At 33.8% G+C, this 16748-nt stretch overlaps 1 protein-coding gene across 2 annotated transcripts in view; it reads right to left on the bottom strand.

Annotated features, from left to right (window-relative positions):
• Window positions 1-1712: 1712 nt before the first annotated feature.
• LOC137819769 (midasin-like protein) overlaps window positions 1713-16748 on the bottom strand; it is a 38028-nt gene continuing 22992 nt past the window's right edge. For both annotated transcript variants that reach the window (XM_068623748.2, XM_068623747.2), the window contains exons 47-77: window positions 16052-16201; window positions 14371-14550; window positions 14110-14295; window positions 13889-13990; window positions 13585-13809; window positions 13365-13487; window positions 12631-12712; window positions 12402-12532; window positions 12142-12306; window positions 11824-11899; window positions 11630-11742; window positions 9495-9556; window positions 9279-9392; window positions 9005-9073; window positions 8758-8914; window positions 7722-7879; window positions 7540-7643; window positions 7194-7420; window positions 6841-7083; window positions 6457-6678; window positions 6209-6367; window positions 5902-6126; window positions 5515-5820; window positions 5293-5436; window positions 4947-5153; window positions 3163-4860; window positions 2775-3056; window positions 2466-2645; window positions 2263-2361; window positions 2050-2175; window positions 1713-1949 (exon numbers count right to left, since the gene is read on the bottom strand). In XM_068623748.2, coding sequence (XP_068479849.2) covers window positions 1917-1949; window positions 2050-2175; window positions 2263-2361; window positions 2466-2645; window positions 2775-3056; window positions 3163-4860; window positions 4947-5153; window positions 5293-5436; window positions 5515-5820; window positions 5902-6126; window positions 6209-6367; window positions 6457-6678; window positions 6841-7083; window positions 7194-7420; window positions 7540-7643; window positions 7722-7879; window positions 8758-8914; window positions 9005-9073; window positions 9279-9392; window positions 9495-9556; window positions 11630-11742; window positions 11824-11899; window positions 12142-12306; window positions 12402-12532; window positions 12631-12712; window positions 13365-13487; window positions 13585-13809; window positions 13889-13990; window positions 14110-14295; window positions 14371-14550; window positions 16052-16201 — 6348 coding nt within the window. In that variant the 3' untranslated portion in view covers window positions 1713-1916. The remainder of the gene's footprint in view (window positions 1950-2049; window positions 2176-2262; window positions 2362-2465; window positions 2646-2774; window positions 3057-3162; window positions 4861-4946; window positions 5154-5292; window positions 5437-5514; window positions 5821-5901; window positions 6127-6208; window positions 6368-6456; window positions 6679-6840; window positions 7084-7193; window positions 7421-7539; window positions 7644-7721; window positions 7880-8757; window positions 8915-9004; window positions 9074-9278; window positions 9393-9494; window positions 9557-11629; window positions 11743-11823; window positions 11900-12141; window positions 12307-12401; window positions 12533-12630; window positions 12713-13364; window positions 13488-13584; window positions 13810-13888; window positions 13991-14109; window positions 14296-14370; window positions 14551-16051; window positions 16202-16748) is intronic.

Consider the following 16748-nt stretch of genomic DNA (forward strand, 5'->3'; position numbering starts at 1 on the left):
TTTATTTATTTGTGAATTATAATTATTTTTAATACAAAAATATTGATTTTTTTAAAAAAATATATATATATCAAGATCGATTATGCCTAGGTGGACATCGATTTTCAAGAAAAAAAACTAGTTCAAAATCTATTATGCATGTTGAAACATTGATTATTAAAAAAAATAGTTCAACATCAATGTTGGTACTTCAAACATCGATTTTCCAAGTAAAAATAGCACAACATCGACTTTGACTCACATAACATCGATTATGAACAGAAAAGAAGGTAAAAATTAATTATGGCAAACACGAAACATCCATGCACGAGCATGGATACTCACCTGAAAACACCACCAAATATCATCCAAACCATCAAGAACACAACAAGAGTCACAATTTTAAAAATATTACTATTGACAAAAACTATAATATTTTTTTAACAAAAGAAAAACCAATCTTCCGATATCTCTTTCTAAAATTCTTAGTGTATATATGCTACTATTCTTGTCAAATTAATAAAACGTTATAAATTAATTAATTAATATTTTTTTATCGGCTAGTTAATTATACTATTATTGGGAAATAGTCCTTTTAGACTAGAACAGCCTTACTAAATTAAAGAGATGAAGTGCAGTTGTAATATTTAGATTATATACCAAAAACAAACATATTATGGTTATATATTTTAAAACAGATGAGATATTAACTACTGCAAAAATAATAGTGTTACCTTGTTTTTTTCAAGTGTCAAACATTTCAAATTTCAAAATAAACCTAAAATTTATTTCAAAAATACAGCCCAAAAAGTCACACTTTTATACATTTTTCAGTTATTATAAGTTGAATTTTGTATGACATGAAATTATACACGTTTGATATTTTGGTCAAAATGACTTCACATCCGGTTACTTCTTCAAAATAATTTAATTTAATTTTGTATTTTTATAAATAGGCAAATTATTATGTTTATTTTAGAGTTGGACAAATAGTATACAACAAGTACAAATCAATTTGAAAGAGATTGCTAATTACATTTACGAATTTTGAAATTTAAAAAAAACCATATCGTATTTGTCCAATCCGAATTCCTTGTAAATTTTATGCATAAATTATTTTTAAAGAAATCATATTTAAGATAATTTTATTAATAAATAATTATGTTTAAATCATACAAGTGAAAAACGATTTTCAAAAAATATTGTATACTTGTCATATAAAACTTTAATTTTATCAAATTAATTTATCATGTATAACTTTTCAATAATTTTATTTTAGGAAAAATTATTTTTTTAAATGATAGAATAGTTCAAGAAAGATTTAATAATAATAATAAAATCCTTAATACGAAACCCTAAATATAAATAAAAAATCTTAATCGAAAACATAAAACTAAATGATACATAAACCCTAAAAATTGGAGAACCTAAATCACTTAGTTACATGTATCTCTGTAGTCCAACCTAATTGTGAAATTTTAATTAGGTATATAATTTACATTTTTCTTGGCATATAATATACATTTTTACCATTTTATTAATTTTATAGACCATTTTGACCAAAAAGTGTTTCGCTAATTTTTAAATCGATTCTAAAATTGAAACAAGTCTTCAATAGTTTTATAAGAATTTTTTACAAGATTAAGCATATAAATCACTAACTTTTAAGCTTGTATTTGTCTAAAAATGAATTTGACAGGATTCAAGATCATCATCATCTTGTAGACACTTGCTGAAAAAATGAAAGATGCAACATCTGTACTTTAAATTGAGAACTATACGATCTATATACAAACAAAGAATTGGTAGAATAACAAGATATTCCTAGTCAAAGATGGATCTAAACACTGAACTGTATGTACAATTCTGTAAACTACTAAGTACAAAATAGGGAGCAGAACCTCTCCGCCAAAATGGAATTTGCACCATAAGAGTCCTCAACCAGTTGAATGTTGCATAAGCTCCATCCACTGAAATAAGCAGAACAAAATAAATATAACTGTCCTCAACCAGAATCTTCATTTATTTATATTTCTGCCTCAAAGAAAGGGGGAAGAAGCTCAGACTAACCTGTCTCAATAGGTTTGCAAGAGTCCTAGGCAGTGCCTCAATGTTCCTCAGAACAATGTAGTAGGGAAAGGGAAACGAATCCATGTACCTAGAAAATTTCATCTTCCCACCCTCAAAAGAAGCTTCCTGTAGTACAGAACGTCATGAAAAGTGAGAAAATGTTTCCTATAATACTCTCAGTTAAATAACATTTAAGCATAATAGAGCAAATACCTTAAGATCCATAATTGACTCCTGAGTATTATCAAGAAGTAAGAAAGCAACCATTCGATTACCAGTTGATACATCTCTAACACACCGTTTTAAATTCTCCTGGAAATATTAAAGTTGAAAATGAGTGAACAAGGAGGTCACTACTTAACACTACAGTTAAATAGGAAAAAAGAGAGTATAAAAGCAGTTTTTTTATCAAGTACCTTTTCATGAAACCGACCATCTGCAATTATCAAAACTAGTTGCTGTAGTGGGTTATGTCCAGATGGAAGTCGTGCTTTTACAACTGCAGTATCTAGTTTGTTAGTCAGGAACTTCAATAGATCAACAACTGGCTCATCAGCAATAGTATTCTCTTGCTCGAATGTCAAATTGGATATCATCTGCTCCAAATCCAAACAAACAGTTAGACCCAGATTAGACTTAGATATTTTTGACAAGCATATTCCACACATGCACAATGGTTTTAATAAAAAGAAACAAATTATAAGTTAAGTTGTTATCCTGCTAACCTTAACACCAGCCTCTCCACTAAAGGGCCTGTCAAAGTCGTGCAATAACTTTATGTTTCCTTTTGTTCCAAAACTGGCAACAGCCAAGCTGCCCATTTCCAATTGAGAAACAGCACGACATACAGTAACCAAAGCTTCAATAGCAACATCACCACAGCCATTCTCTGACATACTATGTGAATCATCAACAGCTATAACAACTTGGTAATCACGTTTGTTGGGTCTGGTTCGCCTCAGCCATATTCTATCTTTACTATAATCACTTGCTATATAAGGAATTACCTGGATTTTTAAAGAAAAAGATGGCAAGTTAAGCACAAAAATATTGTCAATAAACGTTTAAAACTTTTACGAGGTCTATTACTATTTGTAAGAATAAATTATCTACCTTTTTCATATTTATTCTTTTTCCAGTTCTATAATCCCCTTGGAGCTTGCTGGCCAATGTGGGCTCCATTACAAGGCGCAATTGCTCAGCCAACTCAATGGACAATTTTGTTGTGCCAAGTTCCAATCTACTCCAGAGAGCAGTAGCACTATCTTTCACATGATCAGGTACATCACAAGGTTCTTGGCCTTTACCCAAGTCTTTGTCGTGCAGAGAAAGATGGCTTAGATCTGTGCTCTCTCTTATGAATGAACTCCTGAAAGAAACCAAATCTTCCAAACGATTTTCAAGATCAATATTTATACTAGCAAGAGGACGCGCTGATCCATCATCCCGCAATGTTTCCATGACTGACGGATTCACTTGCTCCCTTTTTTCATTTATGGTGATTGACGATGAATTACTTACAGAAATCATTTCTGATTTTTCCTTTTCAAACTGTAACTTTGAATCTTCTCCAGCAGGACGTTCTTTATCAAGCTGATCCCCATCAAAGTTTCTATCAACTTGGTCCAGTGTTGCAGGCCCCAAAGCCTGAGCTGTTCCCTTTTCAAATTCAGAAACATAGCCATACTCATCAGCATTGTCATCTTCCATCTCACCGTGTTTCTCACTGTTATCTTCCTGAAGATCACCAGATACATTAATTCTTTCTTTCTGATAATCAAGTGCATCACCTCTACTCCGATGAGGATTAGTATGTTTCTCTTGAATAAACGAACGCTCACTCTGGGGATTATCACGAGATTTAGGTTGATTTTCACCAAATCCCCCACCATTTGACGAGTCAGACATCTTAAAATCCATCTCAGACATACTACTCGAAGGCACACCTCCCAACAGAGTAGAGTCAAAGTCATTATGACTATTAGACAAATTAGACTCTGCCGCAAAATTTTCAGAACCAGATGTCTGCCAGTCAACTTTGGACTGTGATGCTAATTCGGCAGGGGAAACTTGCTCGTTAATCGACTCCGAAGGTTTAGATGCATCATTTTTTGGTTCTGTTAAATGCATGTCTGCATTCTGTTGACCTTGACCATCCATTTCGGAGTTCACATCAACTTCAGTATGAGCCTCTTCCATAACTTCATCAGGGGTGCAAGTCTCTTCATCCTGCTTCTCTTCCTTTCCATTCTCAGCTATCTTATCTTGCTCATCAGGTTCTACATCTTCCATGAGATCTGCATCTTCATTTAAATCCAAATCCATGTCAGAGGTTTGATCCAACTCCTCAGGCTTCAACCCAGTAGGATCTGAATATGCTGCTTCTTTGTCCATTGTCACTTCATCTTCTTTCTCTCCATCGCCTACATCATCTGGAATTACACTTTCATCATCCTGAGCACCACCTTCGTCACAATTACCATCCCCAGGCTCATTGGCTGTAGAGTCATCCTTGGCTCGTAACTCTTGGTTGCCTTCATCTTTATCCTTAACCGAAGGTCCAGATTCATACTTTTCTCTTGTATCATTGGGAGTTTCATCTTCATTCTTATCACAAACTTTTTCACCCACTGCTTCACTGTCTGGTCCGGTGGGTCCCATTTCAGACTCAAGCTCCCCATCCTCATCATCAATATCATCATCTTCTCCAGAGTCTTCACTAAGGCTCAATGCATCAGCTTGAAAATCCTCCTCCATCTCAATTCCTGTATTATTGCTACTTGGCACTTTATCGTCTTGCTTTTCGTTTTGCTGCAGTATTGAGCAAGTACATTATATAAAAATCAGAAATCTGAGAAGAATCTTACCAAATCAGCAAAATCTGAGAAGAAGCTAACCTGTTCCCGTGTTCCCAGCAACTGATCTTCATCGGCAATCTGATCACTGACATCCTTTAATCCGACACCCTCTCCCATGCCTGTACCACTTGAATCTCCAGTGGTATCATGGGTTCCATCTTCCTCCTGGTCTTCAGGAGATATTCCAAAACCTTTTGAAAATAAAGAAGCTAAAATATTTGCAATAACATGAGTTGTTACTGATACCTGCAAAGTGACATACAACTAAATCATCCAACTTAATATAAAAAATGATATATTGTCTAAATAAAAGATGTCAATTGATATACAGTACATCATAGAAAAAATAAGCTTATACACAAAATGTGGAGAGTATTAAGCTTACTGATCTGTGCATGGCTAAGAAATTTTTCATGAGTTCATCACCGAAGTTTAGTAATTGATCCATGAACATATGTAGACTTTTAAAATGGTCTCCGACAAAAGAATAACTGCTGATTTTATCATCACAACAATTCACTAACATCTCCTATAGAGCAAAGGTATCGTCAATTAGTTATACAGCAACAAAAAGTACTAAGAAAGCATGCAAAGAAACAAAACTTACCCCAAAAGAAACAACTTTGAAAAGATTCTCACATAATGTGTCCAAGCTAAGATTTGTAACAAATGACTCAAATATTGATTCCCATGAAACAATTTTTTCCATGGACTCGTCAGCCATAGGAATATTGCTTGGCAAACATAAACTCTGCAATACAGATGCAAGATGCTGATATGTAGATATAAGGGCTTCATTGAACCTGGCATTAAGCTCCACAGAGTTTCTTTCACAAAATATATCTCCAGATAGATCTACTTCATCGAAGTTTCCATGTTTTACTGTCGTAAACTCATCCTCGATTAATTTTGCCTGAAGAAAAAATCTTTTTAAACCCCAATTTCCTATTTTAAAATACTAGGTTTTACAAGGATAAGTCAAAATACAAAGTACCTTGTTAGTTATTTCTAGGAAATGTTGAATCAGAACTTCTCTAACTGTGCTCCTATCCAAATCTTGCTCCTGTAGTTCAAGAAAATGATCCTTAAAATCCCTAATGGTCTTGAAGTTTTCAGAAACCAGCTGCTCCATTTCTAGAGTAACAATGCAACGATTAGAGGAAGAAGTCATTGCAGTCACAGCTTTGGTCCTCCCAATTAGGTAAAAATCCAATGATTCCTGTCATGTTTTCATGAATCAGAAGAGAGTACGTACTACTGAAAATTTAAAGAAATTTACAACCAAAAACCAATATATGCACCTTCGATTTACAGAACAACGGTAAAAATTCTTCAATGAAAGCAATCATCCGACTGACTAAAGGTCTGGCTCTATTGCAAGTGTTTAAATGGCTGCTTTCTAATATTCTCAGTAAAAGCAATTCTTCTTGTGATGTAGCATACAGAGTATCAAACAATTGCTGCACGATCAAGAAAAATGAATTCATACAAAAACTTAAAACACTACCAAAAACAGATCTCCAAATAAAATTTTAATAACAATGCTTACTTTCTGTTGCCACATGCACTTAGAAGTAGCATACTGTTTTGGAATAATAGAACAGATAAAATTTATTTTGTTATCGGTGGAGGAGGAAAATGAAAACAATTTCCCCAGAGTAGAAACACGTTCTCTAAAGCATTTCAATTGCGTGTCAAATGCACTGGCAGCAGTTATTTGCTTCTGTTGTATCTGAATGAGTTGATTGAGGAAAGAACTAGAACTGTCAACCTACAGAAACCAAAGCAATTATATGATTCAGAAGTCAAAGAAACACGTGGGCAAGTCTGATAGTAGCTTCCTATCACTGAAACGATAACAAAAGCAATGCAGCAAAGATGAAAAATTCATATATTAAATATGACTACCAATAATTTGAACAAGTCATTTCACCTGCTCAAGAGTAATATCTTTGTGCGGATTGAGGCATATCTGCTGCATAAGCAGCACAGACACAACACTCCTGTAGTAATAATCAATGGCAGTTTTCCACTCAATAAGCAAACTTTCTTCTGCACTACTCTTATTTTCAACTTCAGGAGTTCCTGGGGTTACACACTGTAATCTACTATTTGTTAGCAGTAAATTCGATATGTTCCCAGAAAGTTGAAGGAACCACCAAGTCTTATGCTGGCCCTGTATATTTGTTCAAATGAAAGAAAGGCAAGAAATGAAAAAGGGATTTTATTAGATATTTTTATTAAGTAATCTGGAGATTCATGAACATAAACAGCCAAGTTTCATACTGCTGTATAAGCTGACTTGTGTCGAGACAATCCATTGCTTTCTAAAAGCTTAAGAAGCTCAGACAAAGCTCTTCTCTTCCCTTGACCCTTTTTCTCTTCCTTCCAAAGATTACCATAGTCAACTGCTGTGATATATATTTTTTCAATCATATGCCACACAGTTTTCCATCCCTTCATGTAAAGTGCACGCTGGGTATCACCACATGGTCTAAGTATGCTTTGAATTTCTGCACAGATTACTAAGTTTCAATATTTCTGGAACAAGAAAACAACGAGACAACAAAAACAAGGAACATAAAAAGGACAAGGACAAGAAAACAAGGGCAGCAGGAGGAGCGTTCAACACCTTTCTGATGTAAGGGAATAATATCCAATACTGATGTTTTCTTAAGTAACAAGTTCTGCAAAGCACTGTCTAATCCCTTGTCAAAGTTGTCAAACCACATGAACCTACATCAAGAAAAACACTGTTAAAACAACTCAAATTGAAAATGATTAAGTAATACTGTATACTCCGTCGAATATAACCTGTTTTCACTGAACAATGTCAAATCAAAAGAACCATCAACCAAACCCTTGCTCGTAACATCATAATTGAGCTTATGATTATGAATAGATTGTGCTTTTGGTCCTCTTTGTGCAGATTCCTGGTTAAGGAAAATAGACATGGGTTCTTGCAAGATGTCCTTCACCAACAAGAAAAGAGAGCAAAATATGAATATCATACTTCAAGAAGCATTTACAAATTTTAGTGAATAAAAAGAGAACAAATCAAGGTGCTGGATAGCAAGGCAAGAAAACTAAAAGTTCGCCCAAATGGAAGACAGGGAAGAAAAAAATTGCAATGAGGAAAATCAATTGTAAGTGCCTACCCCCGTTAGATTCATAAATCTTCTACAACTTTATATTCATAATAAATTTATAGATGTTGGAAGATTAACCAAAGGCCCAAATAAATAATTTGTTTTAATTTGGTTTCAAATAGTACAACATTGTATTATCATAAGATCATTACAGCAAGGAAACTACATAAAAGAAACAATAGGAGAAAAGGTTAATGATTATAACTCGAAAGTGTCCTTTCATGCCCCTGTATATACCCCTGCAGAGTCAATATACTCAAACCCATAACCCATCACAAAGGACATTATGTACAGTTCCTGAACCACATAGCCTTACTATTTTTCAAAGATAATGATGCATGTACCAAGCAAGGGCAAAGTAGTTGGAAATAAATATCTACAGTTGACATCCAACAATAACAGTACATATTATAAGAATATACCAGTATATCCTGAGGTCAATCAGTGATCGGCAAGAACATTTAATCCATCCAATTACAATAACAAAATTTACTAAAATGCTCAACTACAACTGAGAGGAAATCAAAGCCCTAGAAAGAAGCCAATAAATTTTGTGCAGCAATTATGAATGTTGAAATACGCTAACTTGATAATTTTTTTGGTGGCAATAATTCATGAATAAAATTAACACAAGATGAATTATTGAAAAACGGGAAACAAAATTTGCTTTTGCATAATCAAATAGACAGCCTGAAACTTACAGTATATTTTTGTACAAGCTTTCTAAGCTTCTGCCGACTCTTTTTCATGCTTTCCATTGCTAAATAACTCTTGCCATGCTCCCACCGACATAGTTTCACTAGTTTACTTAGTTCTATACCAATCTCTTTCCTACTAGCATCAATGTACTTCAATACTCTGCAGCCAGTTGCATAATTCACCAATAGACATTAAGGCAGGGGAAAAAAGGACAATAAATTGAAGAAACAATAAGTAAAAGCAACTTACATTGGTAAGAACTGCACATAAAATCCAAAGATATTGTACAAGAATGTTGACTGTTCCAACTGACAAGAACTGCAGTGTTTAATAATGAGGAACAGACTTCAGACTTAATATTAAAATAAGCTGGCATATATTCTACATTTAATGCTATAGATTCACATCAAGATATGATGTGTCAAAAGAAAAAAAAACCACTGTATTTTCTACTAGCTTACGTGACCTTTTTTTTTCTGTTTATTTTTCAAGAAAACATAACTTCAAGAGAAACAAATTATACCTGGAATTAATTTTCAAACATGCACTGATATGATTTTGACCAAGGAATGCAAAGAGAAGCTGAAGACGTTTCTTGAATTCCCCAATACTGGACGTATGTATGAAGTCCTCAAGGCTGCAAAATACAAAAGCAAAAATAAAACAAACTCCACAAAAGAATGTCAAAAAATCTAAATGATGAAACTGCAAACGAACTGAATTTAATCTAGTAACGTGCCTTTGGATAATGGATATATCAATAGAGCTGGGTAGAAGCACAGAGTACAGGGGAAGCCACAACTGCAACAAAATCAAGAAACAAATAAGTGATAGTCTTATATTGAACAAAAAGTATTAAGATAAAAAAAAAGGATGCGAGAAGTAGATCCTTTGCTTTTATTAAAAGAGTTACTGAAAAGAGATAAGACAATCAAGAGCATAATGATGGACTTTGAGTCAATGTAATCAAGAAGATGTGTTGCGCATGGAGTGGCAAACCCTAAAAACACTGTAGCAGCATAGCAGATAGTTGAATCGCCAAAACACAGAAGGTTTAGATACAAGATAAATAAAATATTAAATTATTTATACATATTTAGACAAATTCACAACTGACAATAAAAAGTAAAAGCCTAAACAAATAATTATGAATCTCAGATTAAGAACAAAGAGAGGGGGAATAAAGACCTCAATGAAGCAAGAAAGATAACAACATCAAAAGGCCGCGAGCACTCAAACAAGAGATGAGAATTTGAGTATTTTCACTCCAATCAGAAACCCAAAAGTGATGTAAATGAGCAGAAATACAAACAGAAACACACAAAAAAGGTTCGATGACACAAGAGTGACAAAAAGGGATTTTTCCTAGAAGAGGAGCAATCACAAAAGATGTAATTATCCACAATGGTAGCACAAAATCATCATCATGAGTCCACCAACAGCAAACCACGACATCCTATTGCTAACACCCTGAGGCCATGTTGCACCACTCCACTCCACAGGGGTTCAATGACACAAGAGTGACAAAAAGGAATTTTTCCTAGAAGAGGAGCAATCACAAAAGATGTAATTATCCACAATGGTAGCACAAAATCATCATCATGAGTCCACCAACAGCAAAACACAACATCCTATTGCTAACAGCCTGAGACAACATCCTACTGATAACTGCCTGGCTTTAAGAAGGAAAATCAATTTGTGTAAAAGCACATGGCAGGCATTGCCAACTAACATGTAAAGGAAGGGTGATGAAAGAAGCTTTTAGAAACCAAGGCACACACAAAAAACTAAATAGAAGGCCAACAATGAGGTCTTAACAAAGCTCTCCAATCTATGATAGGACATAGAATTGTTCGAAGAGTATTCAAAGAAAACTTCTACAAATAAATGTTTTTAATGAAAATTTCAGGCAACTTTAGTTGATAAAAAAATGTTTTGGTAAAGCAGGAGAAACTCTGTTCAATACTAGAAATGTCATCCTTCTATTAACAGGGACAATGACTCGTGGGATTTTATAATTGCTTCAAAGTATGTTCAGAGAGGATTTTGAGTAAAAAAAATCTCAGGAAAAAGAGCCTGTCAAACACAATCAAAATCAAGGAGATGGGAGTGAAGAATGACCAACAAGTCAACAGCACCATATCGTTCCTCTAATAGTTTTGGGTATGCAGGGAAAGTTGAAATTGTTTGGAACATGCAGTTTGTATTTCTCAGTATAATGGTTATCCAATCACAACTCATCATAAATAATAAACTTAATAACTTTTTATAATAATTATTTTGAAACTCAGGTCAGCTATATTGTTCCTTCTACACTTAAATGTAAATAAAAAAATTATCATATTAGATAGACTTAAATATAAGCAAATCTCAATTAATTCAACCATATTTAATGATATTATTTATCATGACAGGTTGGTGTCCCGATTAGACACTCTATCTTTACATGTGTAGATTATCTATTTAGCAAAAAATCCCGTAATTGATTACCACTGCATAAAAGCGCATAGAACCAGCAACCGTCACAACATGGTGAACAAGATTAATATCTGACAGGATAAGTTTGAAAATACTTATGAGAGGACTAAATTTTTTTAATACTAGTACCTTAAAAACACCCCAAAACTTGTGGATACCATCTCCGACAACTAGATTAAAGATAATTTAAATTCAATAATTATTTTAACTAACAATTTTGATGTTTTCTATGTTGCACAATTAATGCGTTATATATGATATGGAATAAATATAATTTGTTGTTATTTGTGATGCAAATGGATTGAAACAACAGAATAGTTAGGATCTTTGATTGTTCTTTCTATCTTTCTTTAGTGGAAATGGGTATCTTTATATAACAAAAAGCAAGTCACTTACTTTGGCCGCATTATTCTCATACTGATCCATCACCTCATCAAGCAAAGCAGGCCAAGAATCTAGTTCCATCTTTTGCCAAGATGACAACAGATCATAAACAGACTTAAGTTGATCTACAATTCATAAAAACAAAAAATAATTAGTAATTTCAAAGAGCATAGTTGCAGCTTTATCGCTTAAAAGAAAATACATACTTGAAAAGGGGAATTTTGAACCATTTTCTTGCATAACTTCAGCTTTGTGCAGTAAAAACTGCAACCCAGAAAAGGCCTACAGAGAAGAGAGTAGTTAAGAAGCATGGATTAAAAATAAAACACTTCTAAGGGAATATAATTAAAAAAAAACATATTTCATGTTGGATAAAGATAAATTGGAGCACATTTAAAAATATCAGTAATCATGTTCATTGAAGGAAAATAAAATGATATATACACATGGATAACCATCAAGGACTGATCAAAACTAGGAGTTTAAGTAAACACAAATACACTGTTTGGGTACATGCTCACTACCTTCGCTAAAGGAGTATCTGATGGGAGAGTCAAGAGCATGTCAATTACATCCAAAATTTTTTGAAGATCATTATGAACTTCCCACTCATTTATATGAGGAAGAATCTGCTGTTGGAGAGGTCCAAGTACGTTCAACATGTGTACCATTTCAGGAGCATTTGAATCCTTCACTCCAGAAAGAATGTAAAGAAAACACAATCATGAAAACAGCATGGTAAGAAGGTAAAAGGCTCCAAAAAATCAAAGAGTTAGGCAGGCACCTTGTAAAAATTGTATCTGGTAGCGGATTTGTGAGACAAAAGGTACTTCTTTCTGTAGTCTAAACAGAGATAAAATAAGTGTTCCGGCATGAGTTTAGCATCTAAACTGAGCAAATTTATGGAGTGGACACCTGAGAAAAAAAAAATAAGGAATGGAAAATGTGATGTGATGTTACAAGCAATGAGCAGGTCAAATCCTTACTTCAAAAAAATGTATTGATGATATTACCTTTGATTAAATCAATGCCCAATGAATATGATTCCATAAAGGAATGCAAGCGATCTTCATCAGAAACTTCAAAAATTCCAGGCTGAACCAAAAAAAGTGTTACTACCACAAGGGATTAAAAAAGATGAAAATCCATAACATATCAGCACTAGTAATGGCTGTTAACGACAGTGTTGAATTTCCCTAAAACACGGTGATTAGTGGAAGGACCTATAAACAATACTATCATTAATTACAGAAAATATAACCATTCATGTGCTTTTACCCAACAGCTTAAGCGTTATGGAATAATTGACAATCACATAGTATTAGAGCTCCTACAATTCAAATATGTAGTTTGATGTATATTGCCACCATGCATCAAGCCCCAAAGGGAACTTGCAGGACAGAGCACATTAGATATAAAACTATTAATGTGCTTTCACACAATGGCTTAAGCTTTGTTACAATCACAACTGATTCGTGACAGCATACTCAGTAATCATACACAAACATATGTATGAACAGTAGGGTCAATTAGGGTGATTCAATTCATTGAACCACTACATAAAATTCCGAATCTTACTTGACCAAATATGCACCTAAAAGTACAAAATTAGCATGACCTCTTTTAGCAAGCTACACAATGAAACACATGTTAAGCAACTAGGAAACTTAGCATAAAAAATTTAACTTCAAAACAGAAACTATATTCTAACTTCAATTTATAAAGAAGACCAAGATCAAAGACTCACAGTCTGGATTAGATCACTAGATCCAAATATCTGATTGTGAATGCGAACCACATGACTGAGGACAGACTCTTCCAGCTGCTTCCATTCTTCATCTAATGTGAAACATTCCTCAGAAGATACCATCTGATTGAATAAACATTTAATTTCAGATAACCAACACGTACAGGATTGAATCAACAAAAGAAAAAAATACAACATCCAAAGTTGATATAAGGATTACTTTGTCAGCAGAACTTTCTTCTGAAGAAAATTCCTTCCATTCATAAAATGTTTCTGGTACAAATGAATTTGCAAGTGGTGGTAATTCAACATCAATAACACTCTCAATTTGAAAAGCTCGAGGTCTAAACTTGTACTGTTGAGCGTCAAAATCACTCTTTGATTTTGCATAAGCTTTTGTACTCAACCAAAGTCTGGCAAACTCATCAAATATCTTGTGCAAGAGCTGAAGTAGAAAACATAGAATGTTTTAAGCAAAAATAAATGAATTTGTTAACAGAAAAACCAAAAATGAGGAAACTGACCAGGTAAGACTTATCATCAATTATTTTTGCATTAGCAATACGATGTGCAACTTGAACAAAAATGCTCCAATAGATAGCAGCTCTATATTGCACCACAGATCCCTGTTTGTGAAGATTCAGATACAAACCAACAAATAAAACTAATAAATTTCGAAATCACATAATTCAAAATGTTGTTTGAAAATAAGAATTAGGAACTTAATTCAACAGTATAATACCACCTTATCAGCAGCAACACCACTTGAAAGAGTAACAAGCCTTTCCATCAAATCCATATCCACCAAACAAAAGCCTGTGGCAGACTCTAAACTGTATGCAGGACGCATGTCCAACTCAATGTCATGCTTAACAGAAATGAACTTGCATGAAGCAGCGCGAGGGAAGCGCATAAGTGTGTACATCATTTCCTGTCAATCTCATCATGTTAGTTCCCAAGCAAATTTACAATAAATTCATGCAAAATAAAAACTGAAATAACATACCATAACCACATTGATGTTTTCATTCCCAAGCGTATTCAAACATTTTTTTTCCAGGGTACATGACAGAATCAGTGACAATCCAAATTTCATCTCATACACAGCAACCTGAATTGGTTGAATAATGTCACTATATGCGGCGTACTCATCCATCAATCGATTGATAAAGCACGTAGCTGTTTCCTGCAATACAAAATCAGAAAGAAGAATATTAGAGAAGGGTAATGAGTTCAACAAATGCAGATTCAAAGAAAAGGTGGTACAACATTTGCAATGAAAGTATATCTTTAGGCCTGGAAATTTTAACCCACAATGGTACAATTTTTTAATTTATTTGGTTTCTTCTAAATTCATGGATGGTGCCACCCCAAATTTCTCTCTCAACCTAAGCCAATGAAAAAGACATTACTAAGTTTATGAAGAACATATAGTTCTATCAAAGACCTCTTTCTCCTCCATTTCTCATTTGGTAGAATGAAAGAGGATAAGCAATGGTTTGACTCATGTCTCATTGTTGTTAAATTTCCCTAGTAAATCCCCACTCGAACGACCCAACTGTGATTTTAGGGCCAATGCTTTGTCTTGGTGACCGGATCAATTAGTACAGTGTGGAGTAGCCCCTATATCGAAAGTCTTTCTGACAGAAGTTTCAAGCAAGCGTGTCCCATTATGATGAACAACAGTACAAGTAAGGGTCACCACTGAAATACTCATTAATAAAAATGTTTCCACCCTGAGGGGGAAGTGTACCAATGTAGAAGGAACTCATACTTGAGGGGGAGATTGATAGAAATCCAAGTGAGTTTGAGTAATATTGAGTAGAAATAAGAAATGTAAGAAAGAAGACCCAAAAACTCATTGTCATAAGGTTTTGGGTTACAAGTGGTGCCATAATCCCTAATATGCGTTTAACTCATGTCTTATTGTTGTTGAATCTTCCTGGAGAATCTCCCTCGAAAGAACCAACAAGGAAACCACCATTATTAATCCATTCAAGGAAACCACCAGGGTGCAAAAGGTAACATTTATGGTCAATATTGGGACAAGAAATGGTTAAGTCAAAACTTCCATTGTCCAAAGCATTTGCCACCTTAATAATGAGCTGTCCCAAAACCCTAGAATTGTTTCCAAATGATACACTTTTAAAAAAGATAGTCATTGTTGCACCTTTTGTCAATCTCTTGATAAGATTTTAGAGCATAAAAATTCTTCAATATTATGAAAAATTGACGTGTCCAGTTATATATGGTAACTTTAGCCTTATTCATAATTGATGTGGGATCTCTAACAATATAAATATATATGTATATTATTACGAAGTAGACTTTAAGTCTAACTCAACCCCATAAAACCGACTCATAGGGATGAGGATTGCACCCACATATATACAATGAATTGTCCTCATCTCTAGTCGATGTGGGATCTACATCACATATATATATATATATATATATATATATATATATATAAAATGCTTATTACGTATAGTTAATTCTATATATTATTCTAAACCATACAAGAGAACATGCATTTATTTTATCATCAGTTAAATTATGCAGAATTTTAACTAGAACAAAAACATTCTAAGCATTGCAACATTTACACCAAGGTTATATAGAGTATATATAGATAATTCATCACAATGTGTTCCACCTTTTATTCATAAATAGATGAATAGTAATACCTGCCAACTGCAAGCATGGTCAACAATTTGTTGTAATTCCTCAGCAGTACCCCTACTCAGCAAAGCTTCCAAACCATCAACGAGTTTAAGAAAGTCATCACATTCATTCATTAACTTCTTGTATTTCCAAGGTTCAGCACGAAACACAATCTAAGACCAACACAACCATCATCAATTTTCATCATTCAGTTGAAATTATGAGAGTAGCAAAGAACAGAGAGAGAAAAATGTAAATTACTTTCCAAATTAGCAAAATAGATACAGAAAGAGGGGACTCGGTGTTAATATACAGTAGAAAATGCTAATGAAATACAGATGGTAAGACCAGCACACACTGCAAGGCTTATCAATTCGATGCCATCCAAATTGACTTCGGTAAAGAATATCAATAGAGTTTTGTAGTACCACAACAAGAGTTCAACTAAATTACAAAAAAACAAATTGATACGTAAAACTGCCAATAATACTAGTTTGTCCAAAGTAACTACCCTTCTTTCCACAAGAAATTTGACAACAAAAAAGGGTTCCATTAGAGGGAACCGTAATAGAGAATTTCAAATCACCACTTTCTTCCATTGCATCACCCATCACTACAATTTATTTCTTAACAGAGTTAGATGCATAAAATAGTAAGCTTTTTAAAAACTCAATGCAACCTTCAGACGAAAAACAGAAAACTAACAACAACCTTGCAGCT

Source organism: Phaseolus vulgaris, chromosome 10 (genome assembly GCF_051622355.1).
Source record: "Phaseolus vulgaris cultivar YP4 chromosome 10, ASM5162235v1, whole genome shotgun sequence".
In the NCBI taxonomy this organism is placed as follows: Eukaryota; Viridiplantae; Streptophyta; class Magnoliopsida; order Fabales; family Fabaceae; genus Phaseolus; species Phaseolus vulgaris.